This window comes from Odontesthes bonariensis, chromosome 14 (assembly GCF_027942865.1).
Source record: "Odontesthes bonariensis isolate fOdoBon6 chromosome 14, fOdoBon6.hap1, whole genome shotgun sequence".
NCBI classification, from domain to species: Eukaryota; Metazoa; Chordata; class Actinopteri; order Atheriniformes; family Atherinopsidae; genus Odontesthes; species Odontesthes bonariensis.
The window spans coordinates 34,033,413-34,054,353 of NC_134519.1; the positions used below are offsets into that span (position 1 = coordinate 34,033,413).

The 20,941-nt window shown below is 41.3% G+C and overlaps 2 protein-coding genes across 4 annotated transcripts; one reads left to right on the forward strand and one right to left on the reverse strand.

Annotated features, from left to right (window-relative positions):
- Positions 1-9,167: 9,167 nt before the first annotated feature.
- LOC142399444 (pyroglutamyl-peptidase 1-like) lies at positions 9,168-19,509 on the reverse strand. Of its 3 annotated transcripts, XM_075484117.1 has the most exons (6): positions 17,808-19,509; positions 16,437-16,574; positions 15,969-16,021; positions 13,577-13,693; positions 13,203-13,438; positions 9,168-12,596 (listed from the first exon to the last, which is right to left on the reverse strand). In XM_075484117.1, exons 2-6 carry the CDS (start codon positions 16,465-16,467, stop codon positions 12,386-12,388), a joined length of 648 nt encoding a protein of 215 aa, XP_075340232.1. In that variant the 5' UTR covers positions 16,468-16,574; positions 17,808-19,509; the 3' UTR covers positions 9,168-12,385. The 3 variants fall into 3 exon arrangements, with proteins under 3 accessions (XP_075340232.1, XP_075340231.1, XP_075340233.1); XM_075484116.1 differs by having other exon boundaries at positions 16,437-19,509; XM_075484118.1 differs by having other exon boundaries at positions 13,203-13,435; positions 16,437-19,506.
- On the forward strand, positions 18,728-20,695 carry LOC142399442 (transcription factor JunD-like). Its single transcript, XM_075484113.1, has one exon. It carries the CDS (start codon positions 19,019-19,021, stop codon positions 19,952-19,954), a length of 936 nt encoding a protein of 311 aa, XP_075340228.1. The 5' UTR covers positions 18,728-19,018; the 3' UTR covers positions 19,955-20,695.
- Positions 20,696-20,941: the final 246 nt, after the last annotated feature.

A 20,941-nucleotide genomic window follows, 5' to 3' on the forward strand; every position in this document is an offset into this window, starting at 1 on the left:
TCCAACGCTGTTGACAGCCGTCCCAGCTGTCAACGCTGACAGCGTTTCTTTGCCGCCTTTCGTCTATCCATGTCGCAAATTCTAGAGGTGCGGCCTCTCAACCCCCTTTTGTAGAAGGCGTGGTTAGGATCATTACGATGGATTTCAGCCACCGGATTTATCAACAGCCGCTCGGTTTTACGATGGGATTGGTGTGGTACGCATGTTCTGTAAATCTCACTTGAGCCTCTGCGTACGACGAGTTCTCCGCTCATATATACGATGCTTTCTACGATGGCTTGATAAATAAGGGCCAGTATGTGTTGGACAGAGTGGTCAGCAACACCAGGGCTCGACAAGGGACTGTTCTTTAGTCCTTCCTCCTCACCCTCTACATCACGGACTTCAACAATTGCACGGAGACCTGACATCTTCAGCAGTTCTCTGATGACTCTGCAAAAGTTGGATGTATCAGCAAAGGGGATGAGGATGAGTATAGGACGGTTGTGGATGACTTTGTCACCTGGTGTGAGCTTAACCACCTGCTGCTCAATGTGTCAAAGACAAAGGAGCTGGTTAGGGACCTGAGGAGAACCAAGGCACCAGTGACCCTTGTTCTCATCTAGGGGGCCAGTGTGGATATCGCGCAGGATTACAAGTACCTGGATGTTCACATTGACAATAAACTGGACTTGGCTAAGAACAACAACGCCCTTTACAAAAAGGGCCAGAGTCGCCTTTATTACCAGAGGCGACTGAGGTTGTTCAACATCTACTAGACTTTGCTGAGAATGTTCTAATGCTGTCCTCTATGCTGTTGCATGCTGGGGAAGCAGTTTGAAGGTGGCTGATGCCAACAGGCTTAACAGACTGATCCGAAGGGCCAATGATGTTGTGGGCTTGAATTTGACTCTCTGGAGGTGGTGTCAGAGAGAAAGATGCTGTTAAAGTTAAGCAGCATCCTAAATAACGACTCTCGAAACCAACAGATTGCACTGAAACTTTTTTCTTTTTCGGTCCAATCTCCCGTCCTGAGCGTGCCTGAGGCGACTGTGGAGAGAAACGACTCCCTTTTAACAGGAAGAAACCTCTGGCAGAACCAGACTCAGGAAGGGTGGCCATCCGCCTCGACCAGCTGGGGTTTGAGAAGACCGAAAGAGAGGCGGCACTGTAACACCATTCAAAGGAGTTAATGACCACAATAATGTCACATATACATAAAGAGAGTAAAGTGAGGAAAGGTGTGACAGATGAGGCCCCCCAGCAGTCTGGGCCTATAGCAGCTTAACTATGGGATGTTTCAGGATTACCTGGGCCATCCCTAACTATAATCTTTATCAAAAAGGAAAGTTTTAAGCCTGGTCTTAAAAGTGGAAAGGGTGTCTGCTTCCCGGACATTTACTGGCAGCTTATTCCACAAGAGAGGGGCCTGATAACTGAAGGCTCTGCCTCCCATTCTACTTTTAGACACTCTGGGAACCTCAAGTAAACCTGCAGTTTGGGAACGAAGTGCTCTGTTAGGAAAAAATCTTACAATGAGATCTTTAAGATATGATGGAGCTCGGTCATTAAGAGCTTTATATGTGAGGAGAAGAATCTTAAAGGTGATAGAGAATGGTTGAATGGGGCATTAATCCTTGTTCTGTGATGTGATATGTAGCCCCAAAAAAATTGGTTGGGTCTGTAATGGCTCAGAACCTCCCTAAAAGGCTCTCTGAAACAGCTGTTACTATGCGCTATTCGGTTGCCGTTGCTTGATTGGCTGCCCTTGCTCTCACTGAAAACAGAGCTATAGAGTAATACACTGACTGGAAAGAAAGCTCATCAGAATCAGAATTTGTTTTATTGCCATTGTTAGTGAACAGTGTTCATGTTCTAGAATGCGCTGCTGAGGGTGGCAGCACGTTGGAGTAGCTCTGAACCTCACATTGAGATTTTTCTTTTTTCAAAATTTCATTCCTGTTATTTCTTGGAAGAAATTGCATTTTTTTGGACAACTGTTCCTTCCTGCCTTGGATGCTGTGCAGCTGGATTAATTTTTCCCAATACTTTTGTATATTTTACTCTTTTGTCATGATGCATAACCGTAGCAACAAGGTGGTTTACAACAGGGAGCAGCTGATTAACATTGGAAAAGCAGAAATAATTCAACAACTGAAGCCAGAAATCCCACTGGAATTGAAAAGGAGGCATCGTGGATGCAGAGCAGGAGCAAAGAGGAGAGAAAGAAAGAAGAAGTTCAAACCATCTCTGCCATCCGTCATCATGGGAAATGTAAGATCGTTAGCTAACAAGTTGGATGAACTTCTAGCATTGACAAGGACTCAGCAAGAATATCGGGAATGTAGCATTATGTGTTTTACTGAGACATGGCTACAGGATCATATACCTGACTCCAGCGTCTCTCTGCCGGGCTTCCTGACTGTACGAGCAGATCGAGATTTAAAGAGTAGCAGGAAAAGAAAAGGGGGTGGATTGGCAGTGCTTGTCAACAACAGATAGTGTCACCCAGGACATGTAACTGTGAAGAGTCGTCTCTGCAGTCCTGACATTGAGCTATTGGCAGTAGGTTTTCGTCCATATTATTTGCCAAGAGAGTTCACCAGTGTTGTTTTGGTGGCTGTTTACATTCCACCCTCAGCTGTTGCCGACACTGCATGTGATGTCATCAGTTCCGTTGTTGCTAAGATACAGACACAACACCCCAATTCTTTTGTGGCAATATCTGGTGATTTTAATCATGCCTCACTCTCTGCTACACTGCCAACTTTTCAACAGTTTGTCAGCTGCTCTACCAGAGAAAACAAGACATTGGATTTGTTTTACACAAATGTCAAGGATTCATACATTTCCAAATCAAGACCTCCCCTGGGTAAATCCGATCACAACCTTGTTTTTCTCAGTTCAGCATATAAACCCCTTGTCCAGAGACTACCTGTCACAAAAAGGACTGTTAGAAAGTGGTCACATGATGCTGAAGAAGCCTTACAGGGTTGTTTTGATGCAACCGATTGGATTTCTCTTTGTAAGCCACATGGAGAGGACATTAATGCCATGACTGAGTGTGTGACTGACTATATAAACTTCTGTGTGGACAACACCATCCCCACCAGAACAGTGAGATGCTTCCCTAGTAACAAACCCTGGATCACCAGTGAGCTAAAGGAACTATTGAAAAAGAAAAAAAAAGCCTTTAGGGAGCGAGACAGGGAGTTACTGAGGAGTATACAGAAGCAGCTCAAAGTCAAGATCAGAGAGAGCAAGGAGGTGTATAGAAAGAAGCTTGAGAGTAAACTGCAGAGGAACAATATCAGAGATGTGTGGTCAGGAATGAAGAAGATCACAGGCCTCAAGCAGAGGGAGGATCGGATGGATGGAAGTCTGGACAGAGCAAATGAGCTGAACACATTCTTCAACAGGTTCAGTTCAGGAACAAGCTCCCCATCCTCCCCTCCTGTTCCCAGCCAAAGAGACATCCCACCCTCCTCTGACCCACAGCTTTCCTGTAACATCTCCACCTCCACCTCAGTCATGGATTCTTCTGCTTCCACTAGTTTGTCTTCAACCCAATCAGGAGATGCTGCTGTCCCCTTTGCCTCCCCCTCCCACTTTTCTGTTTCTATAAGTCAGGTGAAGAGGCAGTTGGAGAGACTGAACCGGAACAAGGCTGCAGGTCCAGATGGTGTCAGCCCCCGAGTCCTGAAGGCCTGTGCAGAGCAGCTCTGTGGGATTCTGCAACACCTTTTCAACCTTAGCTTGACCCAAGAGAAGGTACCACTGTTGTGGAAGACATCCTGTCTGGTTCCGGTACCAAAGAAAACTCACCCTTCAGACATCAATGACTACAGACCTGTTGCCCTGACATCCCACATCATGAAGGTCCTGGAGAGACTCCTGTTGACCCACCTGTGTAAGCAAACCAGCACATATCAGGACCCCCTGCAGTTTGCTTATCGCCATGGAGTTGGAGTTGAAGACGCTATCATACACCTGCTTCAACAAACCCACTGTCATCTGGACAAAGCAGGCAGCACTGTGAGGATCATGTTCTTTGATTTCTCCAGTGCATTTAACACAATTCAGCCTGATCTGCTTCGTCTGAAACTCCAGAAGACTCAGGTGGAGGCCTCAACAATCACCTGGATTAATGACTATCTGACAAACAGACCACAGTTTGTCAGACTGAAGAATTGTGTGTCTAACCAGGTGATCAGCAGCACAGGAGCACCACAGGGGACTGTACTCTCACCATTCCTTTTCACTCTGTACACTTCAGACTTCCAGTACAAGTCAGACTCCTGTCATCTACAGAAATATTCAGATGACTCTGCAGTGGTCGGGTGTATCAGAGATGGACAAGAAGCTGAGTACAGAGAGCTGGTGGACCGCTTTGTGGCATGGTGTGGGAACAATCATCTCATCTTGAATGTTAACAAAACAATGGAGATGATTGTAGATTTCAGGAGAAACAGGGTCAGATCAAACCCTGTTTCCATCATGGGAGAAGAAGTGGAGGTGGTTGAGGAATATAAATACCTTGGTGTTCATGTGGACAACAGACTGGGCTGGAGACACAACAGTGAAGCAATCTACAAGAAAGGACAGAGCAGACTGTACTTCTTGAGGAAGCTAAGGTCCTTCAAGGTTTGCAACAAGATGTTGCAGATCTTCTACAAGTCTGTTGTTGAGAGCGTCATTTCCTCTTGCGTCATCTGTTGGGGAAGCAGCATCAGAACCAGGGACCTAAAAAGACTCAACAACCTGATAAAGAAGGCTGGTTCTGTTCTGGGGACGGCTGTGGAACCTCTGGAGACAATAATGCAAAGAAGGATTTTGCATAAAATCAAGAGAATTATGGACAACCCTGAACATCCTCTCAATGAGACTGTTATCAGAAAACAATTCAATTCAATTCAATTCATTTTTATTTATATAGCGCCAAATACAACAAATGTCATCTCAAGGCACTTAGATAGTAAGTCCAATTCAAGCCAATTGGAATTCAATTAATTAATAATAATCATAATTCATAAAATAATCCAATTCGTTCATATAGAGCCAATTCAAAAACAATTTCCTAGCTAAGAAAGCCAACAGATTGCACTGAAAACTTTTTGTTTTTCGGTCCAATCTCCCGGCCTGAGCGGCGTGCCTGAGGCGACTGTGGAGAGAAACGACTCCCTTTTAACAGGAAGAAACCTCTGGCAGAACCAGACTCAGGAAGGGTGGCCATCCGCCTCGACCAGCTGGGGTTTGAGAAGACAGAAAAGGGGGGGGGGGGGAGGGGGAGGGGGGCAGGGGGCCACCGCGACAGAGTCTCTTCAGTCAAAGGCTTCTTCAGTTTGGATGCAAAACGAACCGCTACAGGAAATCTTTCCTGCCCACAGCCATCAGCATCTATAATAACTCCTTGATTTAATTGAGCTACATCAACATTTAATTTCCCTCTGGGATAAATAAAGTATTTTTGAATTGAATTGAATTGAATTGAACTAGGAATTTGCTGCAGCGTAAGGTGCAAACATGTAACATAGGATATAATAATAAAAAATAAAGAATAAAAATATATGAATATAAAATGTACAAGGTGTGTACAACAATACACAGTATCCAATATACAGAGCAACAACAGTGCAGCTTCATTAGTGCAATTTTAATGATGGTAAAGTGACTGGGGCAGGTTATGAGGTGATTATGAAGTGTTCATAAGTCCAACTGCAAAGGGGGAAAAAACTGTTTTTGGGACGGGAGGTTCTGGTCCGAAGGGACCGAAGCCTCCTGCCCGAGGGGAGCGGTGCAAATAGAGAAGGGTCAGCTGTGATCCGACCTGCTCGCCCCATAGTCCTGGAGACTTGCAGCCGAGCACCTTCTCAGCGGAGCCACAGCTCGCTGCAGTCTGTGTCTGTCCCTGTCGGAACTGACCATCTACTCTGCTGCTCGGAATCGTGCAAGCTTTGTGAAACTGTACTCCATGAAATGCGCAGAGCAAAGGAAAAGTCGGCGGTTGGGGATGCTGTTAAAAATAAATAAAAGTCATTGATCGCGAACATTGCTTTCCGGGGGAAGAATATGTAACGATCGTAGTCCGCTTTCACAGCCTTGGAAGGCACACCAGTTCCTGTTTTTCGCCGAAGGGGCGTGTCTGAAACAGGGTGGCTGTGGACTTGGGTGCGGGGGGGGGGGGCGATTGCTGAAAAAGTGACGTCACTTTTTCACAAAAACGGATTGGGGGATATTCTGGGGGCTATTCTAAAAAGGGAGTACTTGAAACAGAGGTTATGACACTTGCTGGCACTTCCTGTGTACTCCCACAGCGGGGAGACTCAGAACTAACACCAAAAATGGGAAAAAGACGATTTTGATTCTCTATCCCCTTTAAATTCTATTCTGAATTTATCAGGGAGCCAATGAAGAGAAGCTAAAACTGGAGAAATATGATCTCTCCTGTTAGTTCTCATCAGAACTCTGGCTGCAGCATTTTGGATCAACCGGAGGCTTTTCAGAGAATATGTGGGACAGCCCAATAATAAAGAATTACAGTAGTCCAATCTTGAAGTAACAAATGCATGGACTAGTTTTTCTGCATCACTCTGAGACAAGATGTTCCTGATTTTAACAATATTACAAAGGTGAAAGAAGGCAGTCCTAGAAACCTGTTTTATATGCGAGTCAAATGATAAATTCTGGTCAAAAATAACTCCAAGGTTCCTCACTGTAGAACTAGAAGCCAATGAAATACCATCTAGAGTAACTATATAGCTAGACAATTTCTCCCTGAAACGCCCAGGTCCAAAGATAACGACTTCAGTTTTGTCTGAATTTAGAAGCAGACAGTTCTGAGTCATCCAGGTCTTTATGTCTTTAAGACATGCTTGTAATCTGACCAACCTATTGGGTTAATCTGGTTTTATAGATAAGTACAACTGGGTATCATCAGCATAGCAATGGACATTTATGCCATGCTGTCTAATAATGTTACCTAATGGAAGCATGTATAAAGTGAAAAGAATCGGTCCAAGCACAGAACCCTGAGGAACTCCATGACTTACTCTGGTGTGTGAGGAAGATTCTTCATTTACAAGAACAAACTGAAATCTATCAGATAAATATGACTTAAACCAGCCTAATGCAGTTCCTTTAATCCCAATAACATGTTTAAGTCTCTTTAATAAGATACTGTGATCGACCGTATCAAATGCAGCACTGAGATCCAACAGGACAAGCACAGACACCAGTCCGCTATCAGAGGCTAAGAGGAGATCATTGGTAACTTTCAGCAGTGCTGTTTCTGTGTTATGATGCACTCTGAATCCTGACTGAAACTCTTCAAACAGATTATTTCTGTGTAAATGATCACAAAGCTGAGCTGCAACTGTTTTTTCAAGAAATTTAGACATAAAAGGGAGATTGGATATAGGTCTATAATGAGCCAACACTTCTGAATAAAGAGTAGGTTTTTTAAGTAAAGGTTTAATTACAGCAACCTTAAAAGTCTGAGGTACATATCCTGTCAACAAAGACAGATTGATCAAATCCAATATGGAAGTGTCAATTAATGGGAAAACCTCCTTGAACAGTCTGGTTGGGATTGGGTCTAAAACACAAGTTGATGGTTTAGAAGAGACTATTGCTGTTGTTAGTTCAGAGAGATCAACTGGGCAGAAGCCGTCTAAATACAAATCAGGTTCTAAAGATACTTCTAAAGCTGCTGTACTTGATGATACATCACTGATAATAGTGGGAAGGACTCCATTAATCTTCTCTCTGATAGAAACAATTTTATTGATAAAGAAGCTCATGAAATCATCACTGCTGAGAGTTAAAGGAATACCTGGCTCAGCAGAGCTCGGACTCTTAGTCAGACGGGCTACAGTGCTGAAAAGAAACCTGGGATTGTTCTTATTCTCTTCTATCAATGATGAATAATAAGCAGTTCTAGCTTTACGAAGGGCTTTCTTATACATTGTTAAACTATCTTTCCAGACTAACTGAGACTCTTCTAAATTAGAGGAACGCCACTGTCTCTCCAGCTTTCTTGCAGTCTGCTTTAAAGCACGCAGCTGTGAATTATACCAAGGAGCCAACCTCTTCTGACTGATTACCTTCCTTTTCAGAGGGGCAACATTGTCCAGTGCTGTACGCATTGAAACTATAGTGCTGTCAACACTATATCATACTGGTATACTGCACATGATTGTACTGCTGATGTATATGATTACATATGTGGTATTTTTATTTTCTATGTATTTTTTATACATATTTTTATTCTTTATTTCCATTGCATCTTAATATACACATTTCTGTGCTCTTACTACATATTACTTATTTCCTTTGGATTTTTGGCAGAACCACCCGTGACACAAACAATTTTCCCCCGAGCATTAATGAAGTATTTCTAATTCTGAAATAAATTATAAGGGCATACCTCTTAAAACTGACTTTGCCAATAACTTTCAAAGTAAAAGCCTTTGTTGCTTACTACAAAAAGCCAAAAGGAAGTTCTTTTTGGGGCCAGTTTCCAAAATAAAAGTACATTCTACTTAAATGAATATATCAACAGGCCCTTCAGTTAGTCTTTCAAAATAAAAACACCCCTGTAACTTAACAGAAATTAACTGACATGCAGCATTAGCTATGATTTTCAAAATAAAATCTCTTTTACTATGAGAAAAGGAACAACAGACTCACAAGGCACATTTTCACAATAAAAGCCTATGATACTAAGGGAATATGTCTACAGGAACAACTCTTGAATCTGACTTTCCACATTAACCCTTCTGCTACTTAAAGTAATATATACCAGTAGTAAGGGATCTTCAGAACGACTTTTAAAATGTTACTTACAGGAAAATATGGAGTATGAATTTTTTTTATTTACAGTCAAATAATAAATGTAACGCCTTTTAAGCCTGATATTAAAATAAAGAGCCCAGTTGAACATACAAGGACTTTTCATAGCAATGTTATACATGTGTTACTATAAAAATAAAACCTCTTGCATAATATGCAACATGAATATTATGCAAGAGGTTTTATTTAATCAAGAGGTCCATCAGACCATAGCTAGATTTGAAATTTTCTTGTTGAACTCACTGATGCCCGAATGTTGCATCAGTGAGTTCATGACCAGTACAAGCTGTGTTTCATGTGAGCAAAGATTTAAGATAAAGAAGAACATAAAACCAAACTTTTGTGAAATGCTTTAATCATACACAGTGCTACACTGGCTTTGATTTGCAAAGCTACATTACATACATATGACAAACAAGTAAAAACATACAAACTGCTTCGTATTGATTGCATGGGCAATGTTTCCTGAGATAAACACATCTTTAATTTTTTTTTCAAGTTTCCTCATTTCAAGATCAACACATTTCTCCAGTGCACAAACAAGAAACACAAAGTGAAGAGCGTACACTTAAAAAGTACTTTTAAACAGGTTGAGAACAGACTCACAGGTTTAAAACCTATAACAAAAGCTTCTACCTTGTTAGTACATTTATAATCATCCAAACCCCCTTCTATCCATAGCACAACTATAGTGTGGATATACTGCTGTCCAGTGGAAGATCAGTGGCAGACATAACAAATTCTCACTGATGCCAACTTATAATGCAATTGTCCACAAACTACAATGAACACATGCTGTTCTTTGGGTATCAATGCTGAAAACAGATGTGTACACCATTAATCTATCAATCTCTTTTAAAACACACCTCAAAGAGTTGACAAAAAGTGTGAGAAAATCATGCCAAGAGGTAATGCTCTCCTGTAAAGGCCACCTGGCCCTTATAGCGTCTATCTGAATTGACATTATTTTCTGTATAGTAGGTGTCTATCACAGAATACTCTAACCAACTTAAAGAATCAATTTTGTTATACTTTTCTTCAATGCCATGTGCTAATACAGTAGAGGGCAGCTACCAGAACTTTACTCTCATAGAAGTTGATTGTCTTGTTGACAGCGCTACAGATTCACTGAAAACAACAACGGACAATGTTGCCCCTCTAAAAAAGAAGGAAACCAGTTGGAGGAGGCTGGCTTCTCTGCCTAATTCACAGCTGCATGCTTTGAAGCAGATGACAAAATGGTGCTTCACTAATTTAAAAGACTCTCACTTAGTTTGGAAAGATTAATTACAGAGAAGAAAGCCTTTTGCAAAGCCAAAACAGTTTATTATTAATCTTTGATAGAATAGAATAAGAAGAACCCCAGCTTTCTTTTCAGGACCCTCACCAAGTTGATTTAAACCTCAATAGTGATGACTTCACGGACTTCTTCACCAATAAAATTGTTTCTATCAGAGAGAACATTTATGGACTCTTTGCACCTATTGTTACTGGTGTGTAAAGTGAAGCAGCTTCAGAAGTGTCTGAAGAAGCTGATTTGGGTTTAAACTGTTTCTGTTCCGCCGAGTTCTCTGAGCTATCAACAATAGATCAATCTAAACCATGGTCTTGTATTTTAGACCCTATCCCAACCAAACTGTTCAAGGATGCTTTTCGTTTTGTTGATAGGCTATGTGCCATAGGAATCTAAGCCTATACAATTTAGAATTAGAAGCTTAGCCTAGTTTCAGTCAGGGTTAAGACCGCACCATAGCACAGTACTGGTGAAAGTTACCAATGAACTGCCTTCTGAGGTTGGACTTGTGCCTGTACTTGTCACAGCTTTCTATTACTGAGGTTTGAACAAGCTATTTGGATTAAAAGAACAGCATGGTTTAAATCCTATTCATCTGATAGATTCCAGTTTGTTCATGTAAACAATGAGTCCTCCTCACACACCAGAGTGAGTTATGGAGTTCTGCTGGATTCTGTGCTTTGACCAGTACTTTTCACTTTGCATATGCTTAAATTAGATAATATCATAAGACAGCATGGCATTCATTTTTGCTATGTAGGTGATAATCAGCTATACTTATCCAGATTAAACAATGGCAGATAAAACAAATCTGTTGGTTGGACTACAAGCAGATCTTAAAGACATAAAGACCTGAATAATAGCAGAATCATTTTCTATTTGTAAATTCAGACAAGACCTACGTGCTTCAGGAGCACACTGCCTTGCCTTCCTCTAGATAGCATTAGCTTGGCTTTCAATACTACTGTGGAAAACATTGGAGTTGATTTTGTCCAGGATTCGTTTTGAATTACAAATAAAACAGGTTTCAAGGTGTGCTTTCTATCACCTTTGTAATATTGCAAAAAATTAGGAACATCCTGTCTCAGAGTGATGTAGAAAAACTAGTGCATGCAATTATTACTTCAAGATTGGACTACTGTACTGTAATTCCTTATTTTCAGACTGTTCCAGAAGTTCTCTGAAAAACTGGCAGGTGATCCAAAATGCAGCAGCATGAGTTCTGGAGAGATCATATTTCTCCAATTTAGTCCTTTCTTCATTGGCTTCCTGTTAAATCCAGAATATAATTTAATATTAAACTGCTCACATATAAAGCTTCTAATTACCAAGCCCATCGTATCTTAAAGATCACATAGTTTGGTATTTTTCCAACAGAGCTCTTCGCTATCAGACAGCAGGTTTACTTGTGGTTCCCAGAGTTTCTAAAAGTAGCATGGGAGGCAGAGCCTTCAGTTATAAGGGTCCTGTCTTATGGAACCAGTTGCAAGTTTGGGCTTGGGAAGCAGACACCTTCTCTACCTTTAAGATGAGGCTTAAAAGCTTGTAGTTTGGGATGACTATGCTGCTATGGGCCAAGACTGCAGGGGGACCTCCCATGATGTACTAAACACCTTTCCTCAATCTGCTCTCTTTACTCTCTGTGTAGACATCATGTTATTTTTGTCATTAACTCCCTGGCCTGGTGTTATGGTGCTTGTTTACCCCTTTTTCTTGTCTCCTAAACCCCTCAACTATTTGAGGCAGATGGCCATCCTGAGTCTGGTTCTGCTGGAGGTTTCTTTCTGTTAAAGGGAGTTTTTCTTCTCCACTGTCACTCTGTGTGTGCAGGATTGAATATGTAATGGGGTATTGAATCCAAGAGAGGATTTGATGTGATCTGTTGGTTTAGCTGGACAACTTTTTTTTTAATTAGCATGATATGAATTCGACTAATTTGGATTGTAATTAATCTGATTTAATTGGATTATAATTGCAGTACAATACATTTCAGTACAATGGCTTCAATTGGACTATTTCTTTAAAATGCTTTAAGATGAAACTAGTTGTGATTCAGCACTAAATAAATTAAAATGATTTTTACTGAATTGAATTTAAGTCATCCTGGTCTCCACCATAGATTGAAAGAGTTTCTCCACACAACCAAATCAAATAGCAGTTATTTGCATCAGATAAACCATAACAACATGACAGTGGCTAAATTTTGGTCAGGTCTATGTGTCTTTGTATGTTGTAAGTCAGTCATTCACAGTCCTGCTCGTGTTAATGTGTATGCTTGCAGTGCTTGTTGTTCTTGCGCTCCTCCACCGTATAATCACCCTCCAGCAGCTTCAGCATTTCCTGGACAACAGCTTGAAGGCCTCTACCCAGGTCCTGGCTGCTGTAGGGTTTTCCTAATGGAGGCACATGGACAAAGGCAGCGTGGCCCTGCCCCAGGTATAAAGATGTGTAGTAGGTATAATCACAAAGATACCTATGAAGGGCCAGAGCATGGCTGTTAGATCATGTAAAATGGTATTATCAGATATTTAAACAAAGTGACGTTCATTGAAAAGGAACAAGAGGGAAATACATCTGACAAAGGCTGTGTACCACCAGGCAGATTGCAAACATTACACCCAATGTCAGTAGTCTGCTGATTGTGTATGAAAATTGTTTAAAATATTTGAAAGAAAACATTTTACTGAATAAGACACATAAATAGCTTTTTTTGATATTAAAATGTTAGTAATGATTTTCAAAGACTCAATACATATTTCATCAGCTGCATTCCCTTTTTGTATTTCACTGTACAGCAGAGGCGTAAATACAGGTTATATAAATAAACACAAATTTAAGCTGTTTTTTTTTTTTCAAAAACAGATATTTTACTGTCACAGAGGGCACAAAATAAAATAAAAAAAGATGGTTGAATTCTCATTTGCTCACTCAATCCTGGGTTCTCCAAAAGCTTAATAAAACTAAGCCCATTTTTATTCTTGTACATAACTTCTCTTTTACTCTAATGAAAGGGAAATTGTTGGCTGTGAATCTGTGTGAACGCACGAGTATTCAAACATGTGTAAACACCATCACTTGCCTTCCAGCATCCTTTGACACGGACGCAGTGATCCCAATGTTGGAGTCATTGACCCTTTTGCTGACTGTATTCATGTCTAGGACTGATTTTATGCAGTCTGGGCCATTCTCGATGCAGCTGTGAGAGGCTGGGCAGAAGCTGCAGTTGTCCAAACGTTTGTAGCCCTTATTATGGCCACACTGCTCCAGAGTTACAGTGGTGGCTAACCCAGAAACACCAACATGGACAACTAGCTGCTTACAAGACAGAGAATACGGAAGAAGCAACGGTCAGCTGGAGGTTGTCTGTTTTGTTTCTTCTATAATTATTGAGTCAGGGAGTTTAGCAACATCTTTTCAGAAGTATACCTGGAGAATAATTCTGTTTTTAAATACCTGTGGCTGATGCTCTTTCCATAGAGATGGTAAGAGTTCCTGAACAGCCTGGTATTCAACAGGCACCTCACACACGTAAAGATCTACTGCGTCCCCCAGTCCTAATCGCCCCAGTTCCTGTGAGCACACAAACGTTAACATAGAATTGCTTAATTGCTATTTTATAGAGAAAAAAAAAATTGCCATCATCCTGATAAAGTGATAAAACACAATTTTGTGTGTATGGTGCATGAATTAACTCAGAATGCAGATTAGAAAATATACTTTCATATTAAAGTTCCTTGTTTACAGAAATTACATCCTCTTTTTGGATCCTTCTTTTTTTTTTTTTTTTTTTTTAAAGTAATCAGATTCTTACTAAATCTTGAATTAAGTAAATACAGCTTTGGGTGAGCATCAACACATAATCTTTTTTTCATTTAACAAAAAATAAGCCAAAATTCTGAAACAACGTGTATAAAACTAAGTCCTTCTATACTGCTTTTATAGGAACTAAGAGCAGCCAGTTACAGCTAATCAAATCCTTTTCATTTGTTGATCCACACCAGGTGTAACCACTTTTAAAGAAGCACAATATTTGGCAATTTCCTGGTCAAGAGCATTCTGCAAGTGTTAACACGATGCAAAGGTGGAAAGACATCAGCAATAATCTTAGAGAAGCAATTGTTGCTGTCCATTAAGGCTCCATTTCCATTTCCATACAATTCTGACTCTATTGTTCTCCAGTGAGAACGATTATTCAAAAGTGGAAACATTTGTGGTTGCATGGCATTGTGGTGGCTTCACAGCAAAAAAAAATCCCTGGTTCAAATCTCAGCTGGGGGCTTTCTAAGTGGAGTCTGCATGTTCTCTCCATGCATGTATGGGTTCTCTCTGGATACTCCGGCTTCCTCCCACAGTCCAAAAATAGTGAATTCTAAATTGACTGGAGGAGTGAGGGTGAATGTGTCTTATTTGTCCCTGGACCAATGATCTGTCCAGGGTGTATCCTGCCTCTCAGCTGGTGGTAGCTGGAGTAGGTTCCACCCCCCTGTGAACCATAAACAACACCAAAAATATTGTAGACTCTACAGGCCTCGGTTAAGATGTTAAATGTTAGAGCTCATAACCATAAAATGAGTAAGTAAAGTTAGTAAAGGCAGTTGCCACTGAGAAAGTCTCTTTTCTCTTAGAAGAACATGGCAGTGTGGCTTAGGTTTGCAAAGCTGAATCTCAACAAGCCACCAGACTTTTGGAACAATATTCTCAGGATAGACAAGACCAAAGTGAAGATATTTGGCCATAAACCATAGAGCCATGTTAGGCAAAAACCAGCTCAAGCATCTCATACCAACTGTCAGGTAAGATGGTGGAGGCATGATGATTCTGACTTGTTTTGCAGCCACAGGACCTGGGCACCTCGTAGACACTGAGTCTACCCTGAACTCCTTTGTATACAAAAGTATTGTAGAAGCTCATTTGAGGCAATCTGTCACGTTGGGTGTGGTGATGTGGTGGTGAAGGAGGACGCAGATATTTCCAAGGAAAACACGTCATTTATTTCAAACAATCGAAACAAAAGGCACGGCTGAGCCGGAATACAAAAAACCTAAACTATGAAAAACACTTGGCAAACCTGACTGTGACTTTGAAAACCTGAAGAAACATGTCAGGACAAACCTGACGTGGACGAGGATTGCTGTGACATGGCATCAGTGACGGTGAAGATCTGGCAATGAGCATGAAAAAACCTGGAGACTAAATACTGAGGAGGGTGATTGGTGAGTGAAGGGAAAAGCACAGGTGATGTAAGTGGAGCTGATGGCAGGAAATCATGGCAAAAACTAAAGACTAGACAGAAACCTAAAACATGATCAAAAATGACAAATCGTGACACCATCTGTCCGGCTGCTAAAGCTTGAGTTCAAATTTGGCCAGGCAAACAGGAAATAATCCCAAGTATATCAGCAGTGCTTCAAAATGAAAAGTATCAAATGTTGCAATGACCCAAATAAAGTCCAGACCTCAACCTGATTGAAATGCTTTTGTGGGGACCTTAAGAGAGCTGTGCAAAATGCATTTTGGAAAATCTCAGTAACCCAAAGCAACATTGTAAAGACAAGCGAACCAGAATTCGTCCACAAAGATATGAGGCTGACAGATAGTGAAAACAATTACTTCATGGTTAATGCTGCTAAAGGTTCCATTGTGGGGTCTACTTTGTATTTCACCAAATGCCTCTGCAACTTGGCTTAGTTCATGCTACATAAGCGATGAAACAGTGAAATATATCATGTGTTGTTGTTAATCTAAAGTTATATTTACCGCATTTTAATACCTGGTATTTTCTTTTCACATGACTGTAATTTGAAACAAATGTCAAACTAATATGGACAACCTGATTACTAATTACCTGCACAGCCACCCAGCTGGAGTTTACAGAATGCTCACCAAAGGGCTCAAAGCCTGCAGAAAACATAATCACACCAGAATCGTCAACGGCAACAACAATGCACAGTGTAGCAACGTAAACCACAAAACCAAGGTTCCTTGGATTCATGGAAGGACGAGAGACTAGTGAGAGTAAAGAGAGTGTCTTCATACAAAGTTTAAAGTTCAACATTAACAGTAGCAGCACGTGACACACAAAAGACACACTGCAATTTATTTATCAGTTTCCTTAATTATGACACGAGATAAAACCATGCTCTCCTATGAGCGGAATAACTCTCCGCAGTTTATTACTTTAAGAAAGCAGTGTTATTACATGCTTATGTTGTCACCCCAACACTTAAATCATATTAGCTTCAGCAGCTACAATTAAAAAGTTTTAGACAGTTGTGTGTCTGTCTACAGTCTTCTGACAATTAGAATATCTCACCTGTCACTACTATCTTCCTCTTACTGGCCATCTTCCTGCTTTGTTCTGCTGGAATTGTTGTCGATGAATAATAAGCAGATCATATGCCCTAAACAAGAATCCCAGGCTTGTCTGCCGCTGTCTTCTTCGGGTTCAAAGCTGAAAGAAAAGAACACACTAAAAATGGAGGGAGTACACTGCCATCTGCTGATTGGCCACGCACAGTGGTTCATTCTGTTTGGTTCCAAATAAATGAAAATAACAACAAAAAAGACTTGAGAAGTAATTCTGAGCCTTTGTACGTGGAGATAGATCTTTTAAAACGAGCAAAAAGCAACAATTTTTCAGTAAGAAAAAATTTCAAATGAGTAAGATGTTATTCAGTCCAGCAACTGCACTGAAAAATAAAAACAGAGCATTTGTAAAACACAGAGGAACATAGAGAAGTCTTGTGGGTGGGCAGTCTCTCAATAACGTAATATAAAACAATTCAAAGTAATAATTAAAACATTTAACACTCAACCATCTGTGCCTAAAGAGCTATTCAGTGGGTTTACAGGGCAGCTCCCACGTGTGAATGTGTCAGCTGTAAGGGCAAGACTATAACTAACGAAGAATAGAACCAGAATTCTCTGGTTAGGGTAGAGAGAAGCTGGGACTTACACAACCTCTGACACACCATCACCTGAGTTCAGAGGAGGAATCTGATTCTACATTTCAATTCAATTCAATTCATTTTTATTTATATAGCGCCAAATACAACAAATGTCATCTCAAGGCACTTAGATAATAAAGTCCAATTCAAGCCATTTGGAATTCAATTAATTGTAATCATAATTATTCATAAAATAATCCAATTCGTTCATATAGAGCCAATTCAAAAACAATTTCCTAGCTAAGGAAACCAACAGATTGCACTGAAACTTTGGTTTCAAACTTTGGTTTCTGGCATTTGCTGTCTACAAGTCACAGCTAAGCTAATCTAATATTGCCCTACAAGAACAGCTTTTCTTGTCATTCTCAGCACACTCTGTGGTCCACACCCTTGGGCTGAGAAGTGACTCACACATTCTGGACACTGCTCCCCATGTAACTGGCACTGAGAAAAAAATATAAGCAACTTTACTCTCGATGTGCTGTAGATCTTTGCAGAGGTGGTTGCCTAAAAACAAATACTGTCGTTCATGCCAGTCGTGCAAAGATTACAGAATCGACATGAATCGACTCCCGAACCACACATTCACAACAACTCCACGTACCACCTATCCAACCTGCACTGCAGTGTTTTAGGGCCCCTCCTTCTTCTCCCTCAATCCATTCACCTTTTGGTCTCTATCGCTCCTACGTCATTCACTATGTCAGTGTTGCCATGGAAACCTATGATGCTCTCACTTCTCTGTGGTGCTGATGCAGACAGTCTGCTGACGTCTTCATTGTGGAATAAAAATATCCTCCTGTCGTGTCCCCCACAGGGCCAGAGTCAGTGATATACTGCATCTATACACTGTCTTTAAAAAAACAACAACTTTATACTATTCTATTCAAGCAAATGTATGAATGTCCTCCGTTTGACCATCATATCGATAAATGTGAATAGCTTTTAATCTATATTGTCAAAATATAACAGCTTTGTGTGTGACTATCACAATGGATTGCCTTCTGACTAAAATAACTGCGCTTTCTTGTGGAACATACACACATATACAGATATATATATATATATATCTGTATATAGGGTTCTGGGCAGCTCATCCATCCACCACAAGCCATTAAAACCAAGTTGGCAGTGCATTAAACCTCCAATTAAAGGTTTCCCCAATCTACTGTCAATGTTTCCTTCCCATTTCTGGTTTGTGCTCCTAAGATGTCAAAACACTTCATTCTAGTGGCTTTATGAATCTGGATTTAAAAGAGGAGGTGTTCAAGATACATCCAAATTTTGACGCATATCACTAAAATGAATGTCAACATAAACCATTAAAACCAATAATATAACAATTCTATTTAGTCCTGCACCTAATATTCTTTTCAAATCATTAGAATCTGACTTAACTTAGGCTGAAGGAAATCTTTTTAAACCCAGTTCCTCTGTTCTTTCTTTTCCTTGGCCTTCTCCTTCCTACACCTTCCCCGCCCGCCCAGCTCTCTTTTGGCGACCCTGTGTTTTTTTACGCTATGACATCAAACCACAATGCATTGCACTGTTTGTAGTTTACTTAAAGTCTCCATGGCAATAAAGACCGGCTCTGCCCCTTATTCAAATTGAACCGGAAACCAACGTCATTTTGGGCCAATCTCCGCGCTAAGGAGTGACATAATGGAATTTTTAGGGCTAGAAAGCGAGCGAGGTCTGGCGCTGCGCATAGCAGTCGTGCCATCTGGAAAAGACAATATCTTTATGCCTGCGAGCCACACCAGAGACCCTCAGGACCAACAGCTCAAGTAGCCGACTGATAGAGCGACGATTGTTATCCTACATAAGAAGAGCATTAACAAACAGTATCACATCAAAAAATCATTGGCTGATTTCCTCATGTTTGGATGGGGCTGTTAAACATTCGTTAATGCGTAACGCTGGACACTCCCTCATATGAGGGTGTAGAATGGAAACAAGCCTCTATCCGGCCACCGTGGTGAACACTCCGAGGGTCTCCAGCATCGTTTCCCACAGCACGATGATGAAGAAGGAAGTCAATTTGAACCTGAACGATCAGAACTCCGAGCTGAAATCCAACTCGCTTCGGGAAACAGACGGACTTTTAAACTCGCCGGACCTGGGACTCCTTAAACTGACGTCTCCGGACCTTGAGCGCCTGATTATCCAGTCCAATGGTCTAGTCACCACCACCAACCCGACTTCCCAGTTCCTCTATCCGAAATCGGCAAGTGATGAGCAAGAGTTCGCGGAAGGTTTCGTTAAGGCGCTGGAGGATCTACACAAGCAGAACCAGCTGAGCGAGGCGGGGTGCGTCTCTACAGACAGGCTGGAGATACTCGGATCGCCCAACGCAGCTGGGTCCACTGTGCTTCAGACATCAGACCTGCCTGTATACACAACTTTGAACGGCTATGCGGCGAGTCCACTGGGAGCCACCACCATTAATTACTCCACGGACACACTTCCCTTTCCGCCTCCTCCGTCTCACCTCACCAGCGCGCAGCAGCAGGCTGCCGCTGCGGCGGCTCTGTCACGACTCCAGTCCGCCGGTCTGGTTAAAGACGAGCCTCAGACGGTCCCGGACATGCAGAGTTTCGGTGACAGCCCTCCTTTGTCTCCCATTGACATGGACAACCAGGAGCGCATCAAGGCGGAGAGGAAAAAGTTGCGGAACAGGATAGCGGCTTCGAAATGTCGCAAGAGAAAACTTGAGAGAATCTCCCGGCTGGAGGACAAAGTCAAGAGCCTGAAAACGCAAAACACCGAGCTGGCCTCAACGGCCAGTGTCCTTAGGGAGCAAGTGGCCCAGCTGAAGCAGAAGGTGATGAACCATGTTAGCAGCGGGTGTCAGCTTTTGCCAAACCAGGTCCAAGCATACTAATGATCAGTAATGATGCTTTTTAACTGACGTTGTAACAGCTCCAAATGTGCAGCCAGGATTCAGGAGCCTGCCCTCTTAAAAACATTTATTTTCTGTTACGGAAAGTCCTTCTAAGAAACTAAAGGCGAGGCTACTGTACATCCTCCCCCTGCTTGGGAAACAAAGCAGACTTTTGCCCTGCGCGGTGCAGAACTGAACAGGCCTTGATAATAAAAGCTGCAAGTCGACCTGAAAATCAAACACATATGGACTACAGCCTCTTTTGATAATGGGAATCTTGCAGTGTTTTGCAGCAAACAGGCTAACATTTTTGCCCTCATTTTGCAGAAGCCATGTAGCAAACTGTTATCCAAATGAATTGGTAAAGGATAGCATTTATATTGTATGTGTATGTGCTGGACAATCTCAACAAGGGTGCAACCAACACCTGGGTGTCACCAAGTGTTGTCATCCACTATATAATGTAATGCCTTACTTGTTTACAAGCACTTAGTTATGAGAAATATATTTTATTTACTTAAAGATAAATATAGTCTTACATTTCTCCCCCCCCCCCAGAACAGTACTATCTTGTCGCTTATGTGTTCTGTAATCATTGCAATTTTCATATTGGTGGCTGCTGCTTAGTTCCTCAGTGGCCAAAGTTCCATGAATGTATATTTACTGAGAAACCCTGTATCAATGTGTAATGGGAAAGTCTCTACCTGACATTTATTAAATTCACTACATTATTTAATCTCATTTATGTTGTGCCTTACTAAGAGAAGCGGTTGTTTGCTTATGGTTTCAGTACATTAATTGATACCTTTACACTAACCTATTCACATATTTGTATTCAGAGCAGAAGAGAAGCTGAATCAAACCATAGATGGTCAAACAACTCTGGAGGGCACATAACACCACATTGAATTTTTACGCCCTCTACTGGGCACAATTATAATTACCTTGGAAAATTGGGAAAAACATCAGCCATGTACACTTCTTGTA